This window comes from Plecotus auritus (assembly GCF_963455305.1).
Source record: "Plecotus auritus genome assembly, chromosome: 6".
Classification (NCBI taxonomy): Eukaryota; Metazoa; Chordata; class Mammalia; order Chiroptera; family Vespertilionidae; genus Plecotus; species Plecotus auritus.
This window is the reverse complement of record NC_137773.1, coordinates 163576615-163595219: the sequence shown is the minus strand read 5'-3', so window position 1 is coordinate 163595219 and position 18605 is coordinate 163576615. Positions and strand designations below refer to the sequence as shown.

At 40.4% G+C, this 18605-nt stretch overlaps 1 protein-coding gene across 9 annotated transcripts in view; it reads right to left on the bottom strand.

Moving 5' to 3' along the window:
* The window catches only part of RBMS3 (RNA binding motif single stranded interacting protein 3), a gene marked incomplete at its 3' end in the record, with an annotated part of 1264947 nt that overhangs the window by 218100 nt on the left and 1028242 nt on the right, over positions 1-18605 (bottom strand). For all 9 annotated transcript variants that reach the window (XM_080673189.1, XM_080673187.1, XM_080673188.1 and 6 more), the window contains one exon: positions 14309-14388. In XM_080673189.1, coding sequence (XP_080529315.1) covers positions 14309-14388 — 80 coding nt within the window. The remainder of the gene's footprint in view (positions 1-14308; positions 14389-18605) is intronic.

Below are 18605 nucleotides of genomic sequence, written 5' to 3'. Positions count from 1 at the left end.
TAGTTTTTGAAGAAAGACTGCTTCTCTAAAGGAAGTTTCTATAAATAGGCTACCTTTCCTTTGTAACGAAAGAACCATTTATTTAACAATAGTAGAAAAACCAAGGGCATGGCTTGCTGCACGTAATGGCCAAATATTTTCACTCTTCTGAAAACTAGAATGAGTATTGAAGGAAACAATTGAATCCCAAGGAGGAAAGCTTTGAATGGACTAAAGGAATAAAACATTAAACGCAATACAGAATATTCATATTCATTCTATTTATCAAGTAAGAAAGAAACTTCACCCTCCAAGTTTGGGAAGTGTGACTAAATGTCTCACTGGATTCTTCTCCTATAGTATTTGTCCTCTTCATCCAAAAAAAAAGATATATGACTTAGAGTAACTAAGTGCTGTTAATAGTATTAATAGTCTTAATCAAGAGCATCTATATATATAAACGCCAAGCAACTGGAACGACCAGTCACTTGATGTGCACTGTGGCTGGCCAACCAGCCTGATCGGGGGCAGGGCCGGCCCACCAACTTCCCGTGTCCTCTCCCCACTGATCAGGGCAGGCAGGCCGGACCCCATCCATGCACGAATTCATGCACCAGGCCTCTAAGATAAAAATATTATATTTACATTACTATATAACTCAGTTAATTCACAGCCACCCTCACAATACCAGCATAGAAAGGAACTATGATTTTCTCCATTTTGTCAATGAGGAAATTGAGGCATAGAAAGGTTAAGTCATTTGCCAAAGGTCTCACAGCTAGTAAGTGGCAGAACTAAATTCTGGGATCAATCAGTCCACTAACTATGCTTGAGTCTGAGTAATTTACATAAATTTTGTTAAGTCTTAGCCTCCTTATCTGTAAAACGGAACAGTGCTCATTGAGAATGAAACAGAATAATCCATAAAGCACTAAGCACAATGTTAGGCTGAGAGTAAACTTCTCACTTTCTCCCCATGAAAAAGGTGTGCACTGATAGGATGTGGGGACAGGGGAACAGAGTTATTTCCTGGCTCAAACTGTATTTCCCCAGCGTTGTATTGAGATACTAGAGGCCCAGTGCACAATTAAATCGTGCATGTACAGGGTCCCCTAGGCCTAGCCTGCCATCAGGGCCATGTCCGCTGCCTCGAGATGCCGCACACACTCCATGGATGCTGCCAGCGCCCCGTGACGCTTCCAGCTCTCGCCCTTCCCCCGCGTGCCACCTCCCTCCCTCAGCCTCTTTGCCACACACCCCACCCGCCTTGCTGCAACCTCTTCACTGCACGCCCCCCCCCCCTCCAACAGCCCCATGTGAGCCCCACTTCACCTCACAAGCCTCGAGATCCGGCCGGTGAGAGGTGCTCCATGCACCTCCTGGTGACCAGTTGTAGGGAGCGGTTATAGGGTTAAGCCTTGGACTGACCTGCTGGCAAAGCCACAAACAAGTCCCAGCTTGGAGGGCACAGCCCTCTAAGCATAATTAAGCTTGATCTTGTGACTGCTCCCTAGATCTTTCCTGGGTAGCTAGTGGGCTGTGGGAGGTGCAGCAAGTGCTGCCAAAACAAGTGAAACTTACAAGAACATTGTAAATTACCTTGTTTACCTCTGACTATAAAATAAACCATCAGCTTGCAGTCTGGATCTGTTCTGTGGCCTCAGCCAGGCACAGAAGATCCACCTAGACCCAGCTTATTCTCTTTGTCGGTCTTTTCTTCATCCTTCGCCGGCCCTCCCTCAGGCTTGCCAAACCCTTGGCTGTGCTGGCACAGCACAACCAGTTGTTTGGTCGTGATGACCTAACGGCCACAGGCCTTTTATGATATAGATAATTGACATACAATGTTAAATTTAAGGTGTACAATGTGTTGATTTGGTATATGTACATACTGCTAAATGCTTACCACCATAGCATCAGCCAATGCTCCCTCTATCTTTTAGGAGATACTGGTGTCAAAACTAAAACTGAAGTGATCACATATGAAGAGTTGTAAGAGAAATTCTCTATAATCAGACAAAATAAAATAAAAATGTGCAGAAACTGGAAATGCCTAAATCCTGAAGTTAAACAGGTAAACAAAGACAAAAATGGTCTTCTCTACAGAAGCCGAGAGAGTGTAAAATAATTCTACTAAATCCAGGACGAATACGTTTCCGTGCCAAACTGGACTAAGGCAGCAAGAGATTAACAATGTAATTAAACAGCTTGATGAAAAATTTCAGAGCGAACAGGTGACAAAGGTCAAGGGGAGAATCTCTCAGTGCTATTGATATAGGGCAGTGGTCAGCAAACTCATTAGTCAACAGAGCCAAATATCAACAGTATAACCATTGAAATTTCTTTTGAGAGCCAAATTTTTTAAACTTAAACTTCTTCTAATGCCACTTCTTCAAAATAGACTCGCCCAGGCCGTGGTATTTTGTGGAAGAGCCAAAGAGCCGCATGTGGCTCGAAAGCCGCAGTTTGCCAGCCACGGATATAGGAGTTCATTAAGCCATCAGGGCAAGCGAGTATAAATACTTATTCTAACTACAGTTCAAATCAATGTAAAGATTAATGAATCCAGCCCTAGCCGGTTTGGCTCAGTGTACAGAGCGTTGGCCCGCAAACTGATGGGTCCCGGGTTCGATTCCAATCCCTGGCCCTGGCCGGGGTGCCAGTCTCTCTCACATTGATGTTTCTCTCTGTCTCTCCCCTCCCTTCCACTCTCCCTAAGAATTAATGGAAAAATATCCTTCCGTGAGGATTAGCAACACAAAACAAAAAAAGATTAATGAATCCATTTTGCTGATTGCCTGGGGCACTCCAGCCCATGAATTGCAAGGACACACCTGCAGAAGGTTTAGGAAAGAGAAACCTTTGTGAAGACTAGAACTGTGTTTTCAAAAGATTTTAATTAGGAAAAAAAGTAACGTCTACTTGCTAGTTAGAATTCATTGTAACAACTAACAGGATGTTTGCTGTTCCAACACATTTATCTTATATTTATTTTGCTCCTTTTAATTTCCATAGGCCATTACTACTTTTTTTTTTTTAATGTAGAGACAGTAGAAAGACTGTGAAATGGAAAGATGATTTAACCTCTGTGTGAAAGAAAAGGATTCTTGTGCTTTTGATCATTGTCTTCATCCCAAAGAAAGCTTTTGAGATTGAAATATTTTAAAATTCACAAAGAGGAACATATGCAAAGTATCTCTATATGGAATCACCCCAGGTGACGGTATCAGCATTCACTTTATAAGCATTTACTAATCAAATGCATTATTAAGAGAGAATTAAGGCAGTGTTGATAAATAACATCATGATAACTGAGCTTAACTATTTTTAAATCATTTCAGTCTGTGTATATTAAGTAACTCCTATGTTCAATTGCTCAGCATTGGAGGAGATATGAGATAAACATTTTTAAAAAGGCGCAATTCTGTGGTCCAGTGGGATAAGGAAAGTATACAGCAACTGCCATACAAAACTACAGGTCACAAATGGATACCCAATAAAGGAGAAAGTAACTTAATGTAATATAATGAGAGTTAAGAGCAGAGGAGTTAAAAACCAGGAAATCTGCATAAAAATGTTGCATTGATATTAGAGCAGGATTTCTTTGAGAGCAAGTATTAGAAGGTATTAACAAAATAAACTGATGAACAGAGTGGATCCAGATACATGGAAGCATGGAAAAGAGTGCGGAATCTCGGAGGGAAGGCTGGGGAGGGTGGAGGGGTGGGAGGTAATCAACCAAAAACTCATGCATGTATGTATAACTCATGGATGCAGATAATAGGGTGGTGAAGGGCTGGGGCTGGGGTGGTTATGGGTTGAAGGAGGTTAAGGGGGAAGGAAAGGAGGACATATGTAATACTTTTAATAATAAATATTTTTTTTTTTTTAAAAAAAGAAGAAATCAGAGGAAGTAGTTATAAGATAAACAAGTGATGGCTGGTTCAGAGCTTGCCTAATGAGCGGTATCATTATTATTACTATTAAAGCATTTTCTTAAAATTTTCAGATGTTTTACTCTGAAAAAAAATTAGGTAATAAATAATGAGTTGTGTGCATGCAGGCTTCTTGACAATTACTTGGAGAGAGTGGCAAGTGTTTCATTTAGGATACTACACATTCATCCAAAAATTGGCTAGAATGTTTTAAATCAATCCTAATAAATGAGTTTCTAGATTCGGAAAATTCACTAAGCACTTAATTATTCAGAGCTTGGTTTCCATGGCTTGTATCTTAATTGGTCTTAAGCCACTCAACCCTCTTTTCTTGCTAATAGGACTTATTTGGGACAGACACTAAATAGTTTAACTATTCATTAGTGATGCTGACAGAAGGCAAAGCCCAACATTGTCTTAGAAATACAAGTAAGGTTTAATAATTTATTTTCCAAGTTTTCACTGTGAAATCTTTAATGCAGGAATTTTTGAAGACCTGAAGGTAGTTACTATGTTAGAAATAATAGATGAAGATGGCTGATAATTCTGGAGATGTATAGAAAACCTCCTTGTCCCTCTTCTCTATTTCATGAAATTATGACTATGTAAAAAAGAAGAGACTCCAGACAAATTCTGCTATTACTCATTGAAGTTTATACATAACTAGAGGCCCGGAGCATGAAATTCGTGCACGGGGGTGTGTGTCCCTCAGCCCAGCCTTACACCCTCTCCAATCTGGGACCCCTCGAGGGATGTCTGACTGCCCACTTAGTCCCTCTCACAATCCAGGACTGCTGGCTCCCTGCCAGCCTTCCTGATGGCCCCTAACCGCTTCTGCCTGCCAGCCTGATCACCCCCTAACCCAGGGGTGGGCAAACTTTTTGACTCGAGGGCCACAATGGGTTCTTAAACTGGACCGGAGGGCCGGAACAAAAGCATGGATGGAGTGTTTGTGTGAACTAATATAAATTCAAAGTAAAGGAGCGGAGGGGAGAGCAAGAGAACCAGATAGAACAGCCGGATCCGGCCCACGGGCCATAGTTTGCCCACGGCTGCCCTAACCACTCCCCTGCCAGCCTGATGATGCCTAACTGCTCCCCTGCCAGCCTGTTTGCCCCGAACTGCCCTCCCCTGCAGGCCTTGTCACCCCTAACTGCCCTCCCCTGCAGGCCTGGTCCCCCCCCAACTGCCCTCCCCTTCAGGTCTGGGTTCCCCCCCCCCCACTGCCCTCCCCTGCAGGCCTGGTCCCCCCCCAACTGCTCTCCCCTTCAGGTCTGGGTTCCCCACCCCCACTGCCCTCCCCTGCAGGCCTGATCACCCCCAACTTCCCTCCTCTGCCAGCCTGGTCACCCCTAACTGCCCTCCCCTGCAGGCTTGATTGCCCCCAATTGCCCTCCCTTGCAAACCTGGACCCTCCCAACTGCCCTCCCCTGCTGGCCTGATTGCCCACAACTGCCCTCCCTTGCAGGCCTAGTCCCTCCCAACTGCTCTCCCCTGCTGGCCATCTTGTGGCGGCCATCTTGTGTGTTGGAGTGATGGTCAATTTGCACATTACTCTTTTATTAGATAGGATAGAGGCCTGGTGCATGGGTGGGGGCAAGCTGGTTTGCCCTGAAGGGTGTCCTGGATCAGGGTGGGGGTTCCCTTGGGGCCAGGGGCGGCCTGGGCGAGGGGCCTGTGGTAGTTTGCAGGCCAGCCATGCCCTCTGGCTACCCAAGTGGAGGCCCTGGTATCTGGGGTTCATTTATCTTCTATAATTGAAACTTTGTAGCCTTGAGTGGAGCCAAGCCTCCTGCTTGCTCTGTGGCTGCAGCCATTTTTTGTTGGGATTTATGTATCTTCTACAATTGAAACTTTGTAGCCTTAAGCGGAGGCCTGGGCCGGCCAGGGTGTGCAGAAAGCTTGGCTTCCTCCATTGCCAGGGAAACCCAAGCCTCCTGCTCACTCCATGGCGGCAGCCATCTTGGCTGGGTTAATTTGCATACTCATCCTGATTGGCTGGTGGGCATGGCTTATGGGTGTAGTGGAGTGATGGTTAATTTGCATATTACTCTTATTATATAGGATTATAGAAACTATATAGTTAGCAAAGCATACTGACCATATTATGTTAAACATTATAGATTTTATTATATAAATAGGAGCTTATATATAACAGAAATAATCTATACTTATATCTATCTATCTAGCTATCTATTATATATAATAGGAATAATAAGCCAATGTAGTACTTCCCCTAGACAGGGAGAATCAACTCCCAAGTTATGCCAAACAGGACAAATGCATAGACCAAGTAACTCTCTTTTCTGTTTATTCTCAAGATATTCACATTTTTTATGTGAAGAGGGAAAAAGGAGAAAGTGCTTACGTAGATCCAGTGACAAAAAGTAAAGGACTAGCCATTATTTCAATATAAATTAGGGGAAATCATTTGACATGTCAGAAAGCAGAATTTATCATTGTGCCAGGAATGAGTTATTTTAAGAAATAACAATCAGACTGCCAGCACAGCCCCCTGAAAAGCAGTCTTAAAGAAATGAGGCATTTTAAAAGTAACTAGTACCTTTTTCCATCAAATTAAGTTTCTTTTTCTTGTGAATATTTAGTTCCTTCTCTTTCTGTATATTTACATATACAAATGAGGGTGTATGGGTTTTGTTTTTGTTTTGTTTTTTTCAAAATTAAGAAAAGATTTCACGCCCTAACCGGTTTGGCTCAGTGGATAGAGCGGTGGCCTGCGGACTGAAGGGTCCCAGGTTCGATTCCGGTCAAGGGCATGTACCTTGGTTGCGGGCACATCCCCAGTAAGGGGTGTGCAGGAGGCAGCTGATCGATGTTTCTCTCTCATTGATGTTTCTAACTCTCTATCCCGCTCCCTTCCTCTCTGTAAAAAATTAAAAAATTTATTATATATATATATATAAAAAGATTTCATAATGTTTGCCACCAAGTTTGTTGATGTTTGTTTAGCAGGAGCTGTGTATCCCCCACATATCCGCAGGAATTTCATTAAAAGCAAATAGGAGTATGAAGTTTATTCAACTCATGGAATTGTGCATCAACTCCAAGGAATATTTATTGAGAATCTACACTGGACTAAGCAAGAGCCCTTAAAGTGATAATAGATAGATAGATAGATAGATAGATAGATAGATAGATAGATAGATAAAACAAAACCTGGTTTCAATTACTTGGAATCAAATAAATAAAAAATTATCTCAGCACTGTTCACCCTTCCTAACCTGCTTCTGTGAAGATTAGAACTGCAGACAAAAACAAAGTAAGTGTGAGATTAAGTAAGGAAATCTACAGTAGTGTTGAAAAACCTTTCAACATTCTAATCAGAAGCCTCCAATTTGTCAACTAAAGATCATCTCTATTTCACTTCAGCCAAGTACAGGCAGTCTCACCCTGAAGTTCATTATCAGTATCCACCACTCCACATGGATCTAAAACCAAAACATCACAAATTCCTTTCTCTGTGACCTTAATTTTCTATGCCCACACTTCACCTTCATTTGCTGGCGTTATGACTATTTCCTAGCCCCTAATTCCATCTCTATTTTCATCTACCACCCACACTTTATGGGCTCAATTATCCTGATGCCAGCCATATGTCACTGGTCCTTATCTTCTTCCATACTTCTCTTGCTAAATCTAAACCCTGTCCACCATCTGCCTACTACCACTAATATTTGCCTTTATCATCCCTGATACATGGTTCATAATTGCTGCTGTAAAAAATAATCATGAAAGTAATATATTTGGTCCATGAAATTCATTTCACTGCTTTAGCTGGGTCTACCTTCCTCTATGGCCAGAAGTTTTAAATCAAAATGTTCCCCACCACCATTCCTGGAACATCTCAATTTCAGTTCCCCCAAATCAGAGTCTGGGACAAAGTAGTTTAATTGGGAGCTGATGTCAGGAAGCAGATATGATAGAAAAGTAAAAGAAAAGGGGGGGGGGGAAGGGGCATGGAAGAAAAGCCAATAAAAAGGTGCCTCATTCAACCTGTTAGGACTATGGGCGACCCCCTAAGGGACCCTATGGATTGTAACTCACAGCTGTCCCTCCAAAGGACAAGAGGCCCAATCTTACACAGTGACTCCCATGTCCATTGATTGGGGTTGTCTCAGGGAATGATAACGCCACTAGAGTTTGCAAAAATCCTTTGTCAGGTTGAGCAAGCTTTTAGATAGAGGTAGAAAAGTGGAGAAAATCATGGACGCTTGCAATGGGACCCTTCCAGGGTGTATGGAGACTGCCCATCTTCTCTGCAGCTGCAATTACAGGTGGGAAGAGGAGGGGGAGCACCCGCACAAAACCCAGTTCAATCATTTCTAATCGGAAGCTGATTCCCTAGACCTTCTCTTTCTGGATTCTCCTTCTCATCTCTCCCTCCCTTCCCCCTTCTTTCATCAGTCATAATGTGTTTACTTTCACAGTATCAGGTGTATGTGAAGTATGGTAGCAACCATACTTGGGTAAAAATTGCTGTTTAATATTTTAACCTTGCTGTTTTGGGTTCTGTACTCATTTAAAAGTTATTTTGATTTTCTGAACTTATGTATGATTGAAAACTCCATTGATGGTGGTTTGAATATCCCATTGATTGTGATCTCACTGGTCATTGAAGCACATTCCTCTGGGACCCAGGACAGATAATGATCCTAAATTGTCTCAGTAGCTACAGATAACTGAATTTCGGTTGACTCAGTGGTCCCAGAATCTGGACGGCACAATTATTCTAAATTGTCCAGGTGGTCCCAGATAATGCGTTTCTGTTGATTCAGTGATTCGTAAATACTTTAGATAACTAAGTTGCTCAAATTCTGCTTCTGTATAAAATGCTTTTTCGCAAAAACAGTTCCTCATTCCAGACCCAAAGATGTAATCAATACTTTTGTGATATTCTGCATATAAGCCAGAAGTGGCAAGCTGTTCGGGGCTGCGAGGTCTGGAGCGCTTTTGCTCCCTCGTATGCCGCCGGCTTTTAATAAATGACTCCATAATTCGACCTTTTTTTGAGGCGTCCTTTGTAAGATGGGGGTTACACTACAACATATGGCTCTATCAGAAGGTTTAGAAATGACTGGCCAAGTCCATGTTCATAGAATTCCCACAGATTCTAACACTATTGACCATGAAATTGTCAGGCTGCTTGTAAAGTTCATTGATTGTATTCCAACAGTGCTTCATGAGTCAACTATGTGTTTGGTACGTAATCTAGAAGGCATCTCACATTAAAGATGAGAGGCTTCAGAGAAGGTAGGTCCTCACTGTTACGTAAGTCCTCTTAATGAGAAATCTGAACTAATATCCAGTAGGGACTGTAGTATTCGCAAAGTTTGTTATATAAATTATGTTTTAGTGTCACAAAGATGGATAAGCCAGCATTAGACCGTGTTTCTTAGTAGAACAATAAAGGAATATTTTTGCTAACCTGTACCATAATATTTTTCTATTCGCTGCCTCTTCTTCAGCTCTCAGCTATAGTTACATTTGTGGACTTAATAGACTGATACCACAGAGGAAACTCTGGTTGTGAGGGTCTGCAACATTTCCCACGGATAAAAATGTATATGTCTATTGCTCAAATACTCAGAATTTTGAACCATGTCTCTAAACATCAATTTTATATAAGTACATTGTTGACATTTTACTCAGGGGGACAATTTAAATTTAACAAACGTTTTCTTTCTTCAGTTTCTTTAAAAATTACCATATTTTAAATATTTTTCTTCTCTTGGGCTCACGATATATACTACATTTCCACAATCATATACATTTCTTATTTACATAAACACACAATAGCAAAATTATATCAAAGCATCAAGAAGGCACACAGGTTTATACTAATTAGAAAAATACGATTCCTGTGTCACTTAATTATCTGTCCAATTTCTGTTGATTACAGGATTTGTTAAAATTGAAAAGATCTCTGAATGTGCTGATCTTTCTCTCGCCCTTCCCTACTTCTTGGAGTTCATTTGGGATTAGAAGTAATTACCCAAAGGATAAGAAAATCATACTAACAGAGAGTTATGCCATTTTCTTCTAGAAAGACTACTACATGTGCTTATAGGCAAAAGTCTATTTTGAGAGGAAAACGTGACTTATTTCTCTACAAACTAGCCTGCACATTCCCTTCATCAATACATGTCCTAACATGTGGAAGCCTTTTCCACATGGTGCATCACTCTGCTCTGGGGGCTCTTTGAAGGTGAGCCTTTCAAGTTCATGCCCTACAGATCCCTGAAGTGTCTGGGAACTTACCCTTTGCTTTTGGTTTGAAAATGGAACGCTTTGGGGCTGCACAACATTGCTGAGCAATTCATTACAGGACAAAGAAATGTCTGGGGTTAGGCAGGCAAGCGACTAATGGTCCTTCATTTTGTCCAGGAAACATCAGGATCGATATGTGGGACATGCAACATTTATGGAACACTGTGTTTTCGTTCCCCTCTAGGGAAGGGAGAACACGTTGGATGGTCTCTTTCTGAGGATGGCTACAATGATTGACGCTGCTTAGTACACACCTTTGTCGTCTTCTTCCCAGCTGCTAGTAGCAACATAGCCACCTGATCTTTGTTAATTTCCATATATATATGTATAATTCAAAATTATTATTCTGATATATATATCAGAATTCAAATAATTTTATTTTTGACAGGTATATTTAGCTTCATTGATTTAAATAACCACAATCTTGGGATAACATTATAAATCAAAATGAATAGAGCTGGTTCTGAGACGCTCTAATAGGCATGAATGATCCATGATGCACTCATTAAAATTAATCTTTTATGAACAAAGAGGAGGAGCCCAGAGAAAGAAAATATAAGTCAAAAGAAGCATCTACACAGGTTGCTTTCAACTCACGTAACCTGTCAGCAATGAAAACTAAATATCAGCACGAAATCTGTTTAATGAATAAATTGTTCCTAGAATAATGCAAATCAAAATGGAGACAGCAACATAAATGTAGTCCAGGTCACATGTCCTTGCAAATATCCTTAACTATGATGTTTTTATAATTTGAAAATCAGAGCTATGTCAAAATTTTGGGTTGAAGGTATTTTTTCCTGGTTCTTTTACAGAAATGACACAGTACAGGATTGGGAAACTAGATAATCTCCTGAGGGGAAAAAATTAACTTTGCATCTCCTTTAAGAGGAATCATTGTCAAAAGTGACGGGAGCCAAAATGGCAATATATTTGCTCAATGACATGTGCACATTTTCCCAAGTCATTCCTGAATGGAGCAGTAAAGAATGTGAATTTGGCCCAATTGTTCTCTACTTGTTTAAAGGAAGGTTAAAAGCAGGGCTCTGGTATGAGAAGAAGATAACTGACTTAACATGCAATCTTTTCAACAGCTTTGATAGGGCCTGAGAACCTCAGGTCATTGTTGTATCACTGTGGGTCCCTCAATCACACAGCCTTAAAGCATTATATTGAAACCATCAATGTGAGTTCTATAAAGCCACAAACTTCTGAACTCAAAGATGTCAAATATTGAGAATGTGGAAGCCTGGGTTTTTAAAATAATTTTTGAATTCTATTTTAGTTGCCGGTAGGTCGGATCAATTGTAGTTGCTTTTAATTAGGACACCCAGAAGCCACAATAGTATTGAAAAAGTAAGGAAATCAGTCACTCCTTTTGAAAAGATCAAAGCAATGGCTTCCAACCTGGTATCAGAGCTCACAGTGACACTCCACTCAATTTTCAAAATGGAATAGATAATTGGATTAAGTTGGGAGTTATTGTGTGAGATTTCAACCTTCTGCAACAAATAAGCAATGAGGACAAATATAGGCAAACTGCACACACCTAAATTGGTTATACCTGTCTTACTAAATGTATCCCATGAGGGCATGTTACTACTGTCTCTTCCAAAATACACACATCTTGTATGATGTCCTGTTTTATTAACACTAAATTTAAATATCAAAAATTAAATACCTCTGTTAGCCTTTATTAAACTCTGAATGTCCAATGCATGAATAAGCAAATTCAAATACCAATTATGATCAATATTGTATATTTCATTCTATTAAGGATGAATGCAAATATCAAAAGCACGAAGTTTTCTCTCTAAGCGTTTTATAACTGAGAACAATTATTTTGCCTCTCATGTTCCCATGAGATAAAAGTGAGAAACTCATAACTAAGTTCTTGCTATTCACAGTGTTTCCATTGGGTGTAGCTATGATATTAGATAGGTTGATATCAGAGCCTGCATATTCAGGAAGAATGCCCAGACATTTGAGGATTTTTAGTGACTCTCTTTGTCTTTAGCATTCAGTTGAATTAGTCAGCTTTACGTTTTATGGGGAATGCAAATCAAACAGTTTCAAATCAATCAAGTCAATGAGTATTTCAGGAAGAAACCTAAAAAACAAAAACAAAAACAAAAAAAAAACAACCTGACACCTGTATTAAAACTTAAATCAACACTACTTTCTATATACTTTGTTCATTCTTAATTTTTTTTTGACAGCCATATAATTCACACCTTCTATATAGATAGGCCTCTGTTGGATAAAATGGGGACAAATACAGAAAAAATCCTCCAACAGTACAACTCCTTTCTTCAATGATGGGTCTGAGCAAAGTGTCTTAAAGTGCCTTTTTATGCTAAAATAAAAAATAAATAAAAAGTATGTCTCCTAAAATGCAAGGGCAGCTTACATGCTGAGATGTAAATTGCTAACTCTTTTCTTAACAACACCATATGTCTCAGATAGGTTCCAAATGCAGTTAGTCCTCAAGGGAACGTTATGCAAGGAAGCTAACCAGACCGAGGCACAGGCTTCACTGTGTGTGGACTCTGATTAACCAGAGATGCCACTTTGGATTTTGCAGATCATCCAAGTGTCAGTCTGAAGGGCTCTTCTCCTTTCCTGACATCCTCCCCAAACCAACCAATTCACAAAGAACCCTGACCCCTTCTCGAAAAATATTTCCTTTTGTTCAAACTTCCTCTTGTATAAACCTCAAAATATTTGAAGGAATTAAAATGTTCAGCCCCCTGCCCTAACTGGTTTTGCTCAATGGATAGAGCATCAGCCTGCAGACTGAAGGGTCCCAGGTTCGATTCCGGTCAAGGGCATGTACCTTGGTTGCAGGCACATCCCCAGTAGGGGGTGTTCAGGAGGCAGCTGATCAATGTTTCTTTCTCATCAATGTTTCTAACTCTCTATCCCTCTCCCTTCCTCTCTGTAAAAAAAATCAATAAAATATATTAAAAATAAATAAATAAAATGTTCAAACCCTGAACTCTCTAACCATGGGTTTGAAGTAATACACACATTACAAACACTATAGAAATCCAGCTTAGAGAGATCAAAAGAGGACATCTGTAATACTTTCAACAATAAATATATTTTTAGAAAGACCAAAAGGAAAATTATTGTAAGGCCAAAGAAGTTACATTATTCCGGAGAATCACCAAAAACAAAAGAGCAACAAATAAAACCAACATGCATTAGTCAGATATTTATTTATTCATTGCAGTTTTTAGCACCTCTGCCAAGTTTTAATGTTTTCATATGCGAGTGAGATATATATTTTAAATGTACTCATGTAATATTAAATACCTTCTATATATGCTACTACCAGGTTAATATCAAAATAAGGCAGGCATTTCTGTTTAAGCTTTGACATGTGATAGATTCAACTTTTGTATACTGAGTGTAATTTTTTTTAAATGTAATTCTTAATAGCATAAAGTTATATCATTTTAGTATATACGGACTTAAGACTTTTGCTTTGGGAAATGAGAAATGCCCTGGGACAGTCTAGGTTGGTGCTCCTCAATCTCTCTCTGATGAATGGACAGTTTTAAGAAATTTTTCAACATGTCAGTAATTGATATTTTTGTAAAATATGAACTTATGCACCCAGATTTTATGACAATGTCCAACTGCTATGAGAGTTTCTAAATGCTTATGCTCACTTTCTGTATTCTTCTTTTCATGGACAGGGAAGATATGTTTGGACACTGGCATCAACCTATGGCCTCTACTGTGCATATATCACTGTTCAGATATTTATAAATTAAAAATCAAGATAATGTACCAATATGAATGACAGGAGTCAGAAACTTCCTTCACTTTGAGTGCATCTTTAACTACTTTTTGCTATATTTTTCTTCTAATTCACTTTAGGGAATGAGCAGCAGAGAGTCAAAAGAAAGGCCATTGAAGAATCACCAAAAAGTGTGTGGTAGTTTTAAGAAAGATGAGTTGCTACATGGTATTAAAAACTATGAATTTATGAATGGATCCTTTTTCCATCCCAATGACCCACTACAGGCCTTAGCATGTACTCATTCTAATCCTAACAATAAGCCCAGAATCATTACTTAATGGTATGTGGGTCTTACCTGGGATGCCAGGTGGTGTTTTCAGATATTTTCCATTAAAATGTTGAATTACCACTTCACATTTTTCAGTAGACTCCATTCTGGAAAAAGAAGTAAAGGGGGATCATACACTTTTCACGAACTTGTGCATATTCAGGAAAATAAATAGAAACAAAAAGGGAAATGGAAAAGCTCAATTTGTTTTACCAGAATTTGCCAGCTGTTACCATGACCACCATGACCAGGTCTACAGGACATCACCAACACACCATTGCTGAGAGGGTACTGCTTATGCGGATGGCTCTGTGCCGAGTCCTCAACCAGAGGCAGAACTAAGGCATGATCTTATGTAATCTATACAACAATGTTTGGCAAATGAATGTGCTCTTGCCTGGCTGGCATAGCTCAGTGGTTGAGCGTGGACCTATGCACCAGGAGGTCATGGGTTGGATTCCTGGGTTGTGGCTCAATCCCCAGCAGGGGGCATGCAGGAGGCAGCTGATTGATGATGTTTCTCTCTCACTGATGTTTCTATCAATCTCTCCCTCTCCCTTTCTCTTTAAAATCAATAAAACGTATTTTGTAAATGTATTTTTTATTGTTGATAGTATTATAGATATCTCCCATTTTCTCTCCTTCCCCTCCTCCTCCCAGCACCTAATCACGCCCCAGGTCTTCACTACCCTATTGCCCGAGCCCATGGGCTATGTATATAAGTATATAAATTCTTTGGTTTATCTCTTCTCATTAAAAATATTTTTTAAGAAGTGCTCCAAAAATACCTGTTAAATGTCTAAATTAGCAAACTTCATTATGGCTTTTCATATCAGTGAGGGTGCTGAGGCTTAGAGAGGTGAAACACTTGCCAATAAGTTTGAGACCCATCAGACATCAAAGCCATTCTGTAACTACTAAGCTATCCTGCTGAGGGACTTCACAAAGCAAATTGGTGAGATGTGCTTTATTTCCAACCTCTTCCAGCCTAAATAATGGTTAATAGAGTAGTGCCATCATCAGTTTCATGACACTTTCATTGATAACCCACTGGGTGAAAGATACAAAAGAGAATTACTTGGTATCTGTAATGCGGGCTTGATCCCCAGTGAGGGGCGGGCAGGAGGCAGGCGTTGAACTTTCTTCATTTTGAACAACCCTTGATTTTTTTATACTAGATATCCATGTTCCTAAACTGGGTTTCTCGTGCCAAATTTTGTCATCTCACATAGAAGTTAATGAATGAACATTTTGAGCTATACCACCATCATTTCAATATTGGCAGTATCACCATATACTTAGTAGTATTAGCAACAATCTTAATAATTAACTATATCTGTGCTTTATTACTTTATAACATTGGATGGAAAAAAAACAAAAAAATAAAGGGTTTACTCTGATTAAAGGAAATTAAGTCCCACAAACAGCACACTAGAGACAAAAATAAATTTAAGAAACAGAACACATCCATATGAAAGGATGTATATGAAATGAGTGAAATTTGTCTAAAAGGCAAAGCATAATTTAAATGTTCTGCTCTGTTATGAATGTGAGCTTTCTGGGAATGGAGCCCTTTGACACAAGTTGTGAAACTTTTCTACCTCTAAATCTTACGTGTGTTTTCGGGGTCATATTATTTGACCATATTAAATGCAGAGGGTACGAGACAAGGAAAAATGTGTAAGCAGATGACAAAGAAGTTACACATTGATTACAGCATAGGGACTAAAATGTGAGAGGAATTCCGGGAGCCAGGGAAATGCAGAGAAAAGGGGAAAGAGAGGCCAGAAGGGCCCGTTAGGAAGTGATTGGGCAGGGGCCTGAGCTGGGCAGGCGAGAGAGCCTGTGCCTTTTAGATGCGGTACAGTGAGCAGGATCACTGGGGCTGGAGTGAAAGATTCACCTGGGGAAACTCTTGGAGAAAAGCCGAGAGATGCAAACAAGGTCATCTGAGTGATCAGATTTAAAAATTGGAGTTGGTATCAGGAGCATGTTCCATTGAGGACATTAAATTTTTTTGTACTAAATAAAAAAATAATTCTTTCCTGATGTACATTCATTCCTACGAGGTAGGGGATGGACACGCATTTCTCTGTATTGATACACATAACAAACCTCTTCCTACCCATCAGATTGGCTTTATGGGCACGAGGCCTATGCAGAACCAGAGCCGCACACTTAGACAAGCCTGCACTTGGTTTAAACACTCTGTTGTCAACATCTTAAAATCCTTAATCATTTTCCAAAAAGGGTTCTTGCATTTTTGTATTTTTCTAGGTCACAGAAATTACAAAGCTGGTCCTGCTATGATAAGAAAATGCAGGAAACTAATGTGACATGAATAGGCTAGTATTCATTCATCAGATGGTCCAATGCATCAACATGGGTGTTATTTTGATAAACAACAAGAATGAACTGATTTTATGTCCAAGTGAAACAAAAAAAGAAACTCTTTAATCTTAATAACATGCAACTTTACAAGTTAAAAATATAAAGATTGCATTTTGTTAATTGGTTACTCACAATTTCCCCCAAATCAGAAGACATTTGGATTAGAAACACAAGGTGAAACCTTCCTCATTCCAAATATTCTGGAGTAGCTAAGTGCAATTTTTCTGACTTCTCTAATTTTTCTTTCTGGTGCATCTTTTATAGTAAGTCTTCCAACTTTTTTTTTTTTTTTTTAAGTAGGAAAGTTCAATTTCTAGGAACAAAAGAATTCTAATTCTGTTCTTTCTCTCTTCCCACAGGATCCACTCTCTATTGTCTCTTAGGGAAAATAACCTTCCCCCCTAGCAGAGACATGAATGGGAGAGGGAATGTAAGCCCTTAATGACTACAGATGTTACTTTATGGAATTTTTATTCCAGGAGAGCTACAGAATAAAAATCTTGTGCCCCAGAGTCCCCTTCCCTATTCAGGCTCTCTTGGGGTACCCATCTCAATAAAAGGCAGTTAAGAATCTAAAGCTTGCTTGCAAGAGTCCTACAAATCAAACCCTTTCTCTTTGTCTTAAAATGACATGGGATTCTGCCCTGGCTGGTTTGGCTCAGTGGGTAGAGCATCGGCCTGCGGACTGAAGGGTCCCAGGTTTGATTCTGGTCAAGGGCACATGCCTGGGTTGCGGGCTTGATCCCCAGTGGGGGGGGGGGGGGGGGCGCGTGCAGGAGGCATCGGATCAGTGATTCTCTCTCATCATTGATGTTTCTATCTCCCTCTCCTCCCTTCCTCTCTGAAATCAATGAAAATATTTTTAAAAATGACATGGGATTCTAAATGAAGACTAAAACCTAATGGGGGTCAGCGAGAGAGAGAAAGAGAGAGAGAGAGAGAGAGAGAGAGAGAGAGAGAGAGAGAGAGAGAGAGAGAGAGAGAGAGAGAGAGAGAGAGTGTGTGTGTGTGTGCGCGCGCGAGCACGCGCGCGCACTTGTTGATTCTGTATCATGTGTTTTAGGGAATCCAGAGATAGCTAAAGAAGAACGTCAAGTAGCCAACCCACTCGACGGACCTAAAATATTTCTGCCCTGGTTTGAAAGGCTCAAGTTTTCCTTTTTAGACTCTATATATGACCGTCTTTTCTTAAGACTGTTTTACAGCCACATCAAGCCGGATGGGGGCTGTTTCTAGGAACACAAAGACAGCAGCCTAGATGGTTCACGTTAGCTTCATTCACATTTAACTAAGTCAATGTCTACAGTGAGGCTTTAGAGACTCTCCTCCCTGAAAGAATAAATGCAATAAAAGTCTGTTTTCTATCGCTGCCGGTGCTTAGTGTCAAACCGTGTTACGCCGCACTACCCAGCAGTGACAATTTCATTTTAATACACGGGGCACATTTTAACTAGGCAAACAGTCCCAGCAAAGACAGCAATATCAGGGCTGCCAAGGGGAAAGGCTCAGTGTTTCTCGTGCATTTTATGTGGGAGCAGAACAGACGTGAGACCCATGGAGCTGGGGCTGGGGGTGGGGGTGGGGAGGGAATGTGTGTGAGGGGTGGGGTGGAGGAGGCGGGTGGATACTGCATTTGAATAGCTACCTCTGAAGAATGTGCCCATTTTCTTCTCAAGTTTCACAATTAACCGCTTTGAAATGCCAGCTCAAGCTATCTGCAATCTGGCACACGCTTCAGTTGAAACTGACACCAGCATTATCCAGTGAGTCTGAAAAGGCAGCATGCCAGACAAAGCTGCCTTTACATGTCCCTTTCAGACGGACCACTGAATCACTACAACCGAATCTATTCTTCCTAGCAGGTACCTGAGCCCCCTCGCGTCCCTCGGAGCAGCTCGCATGCCAGGCCGAGCATTCACCCGATGATACATTA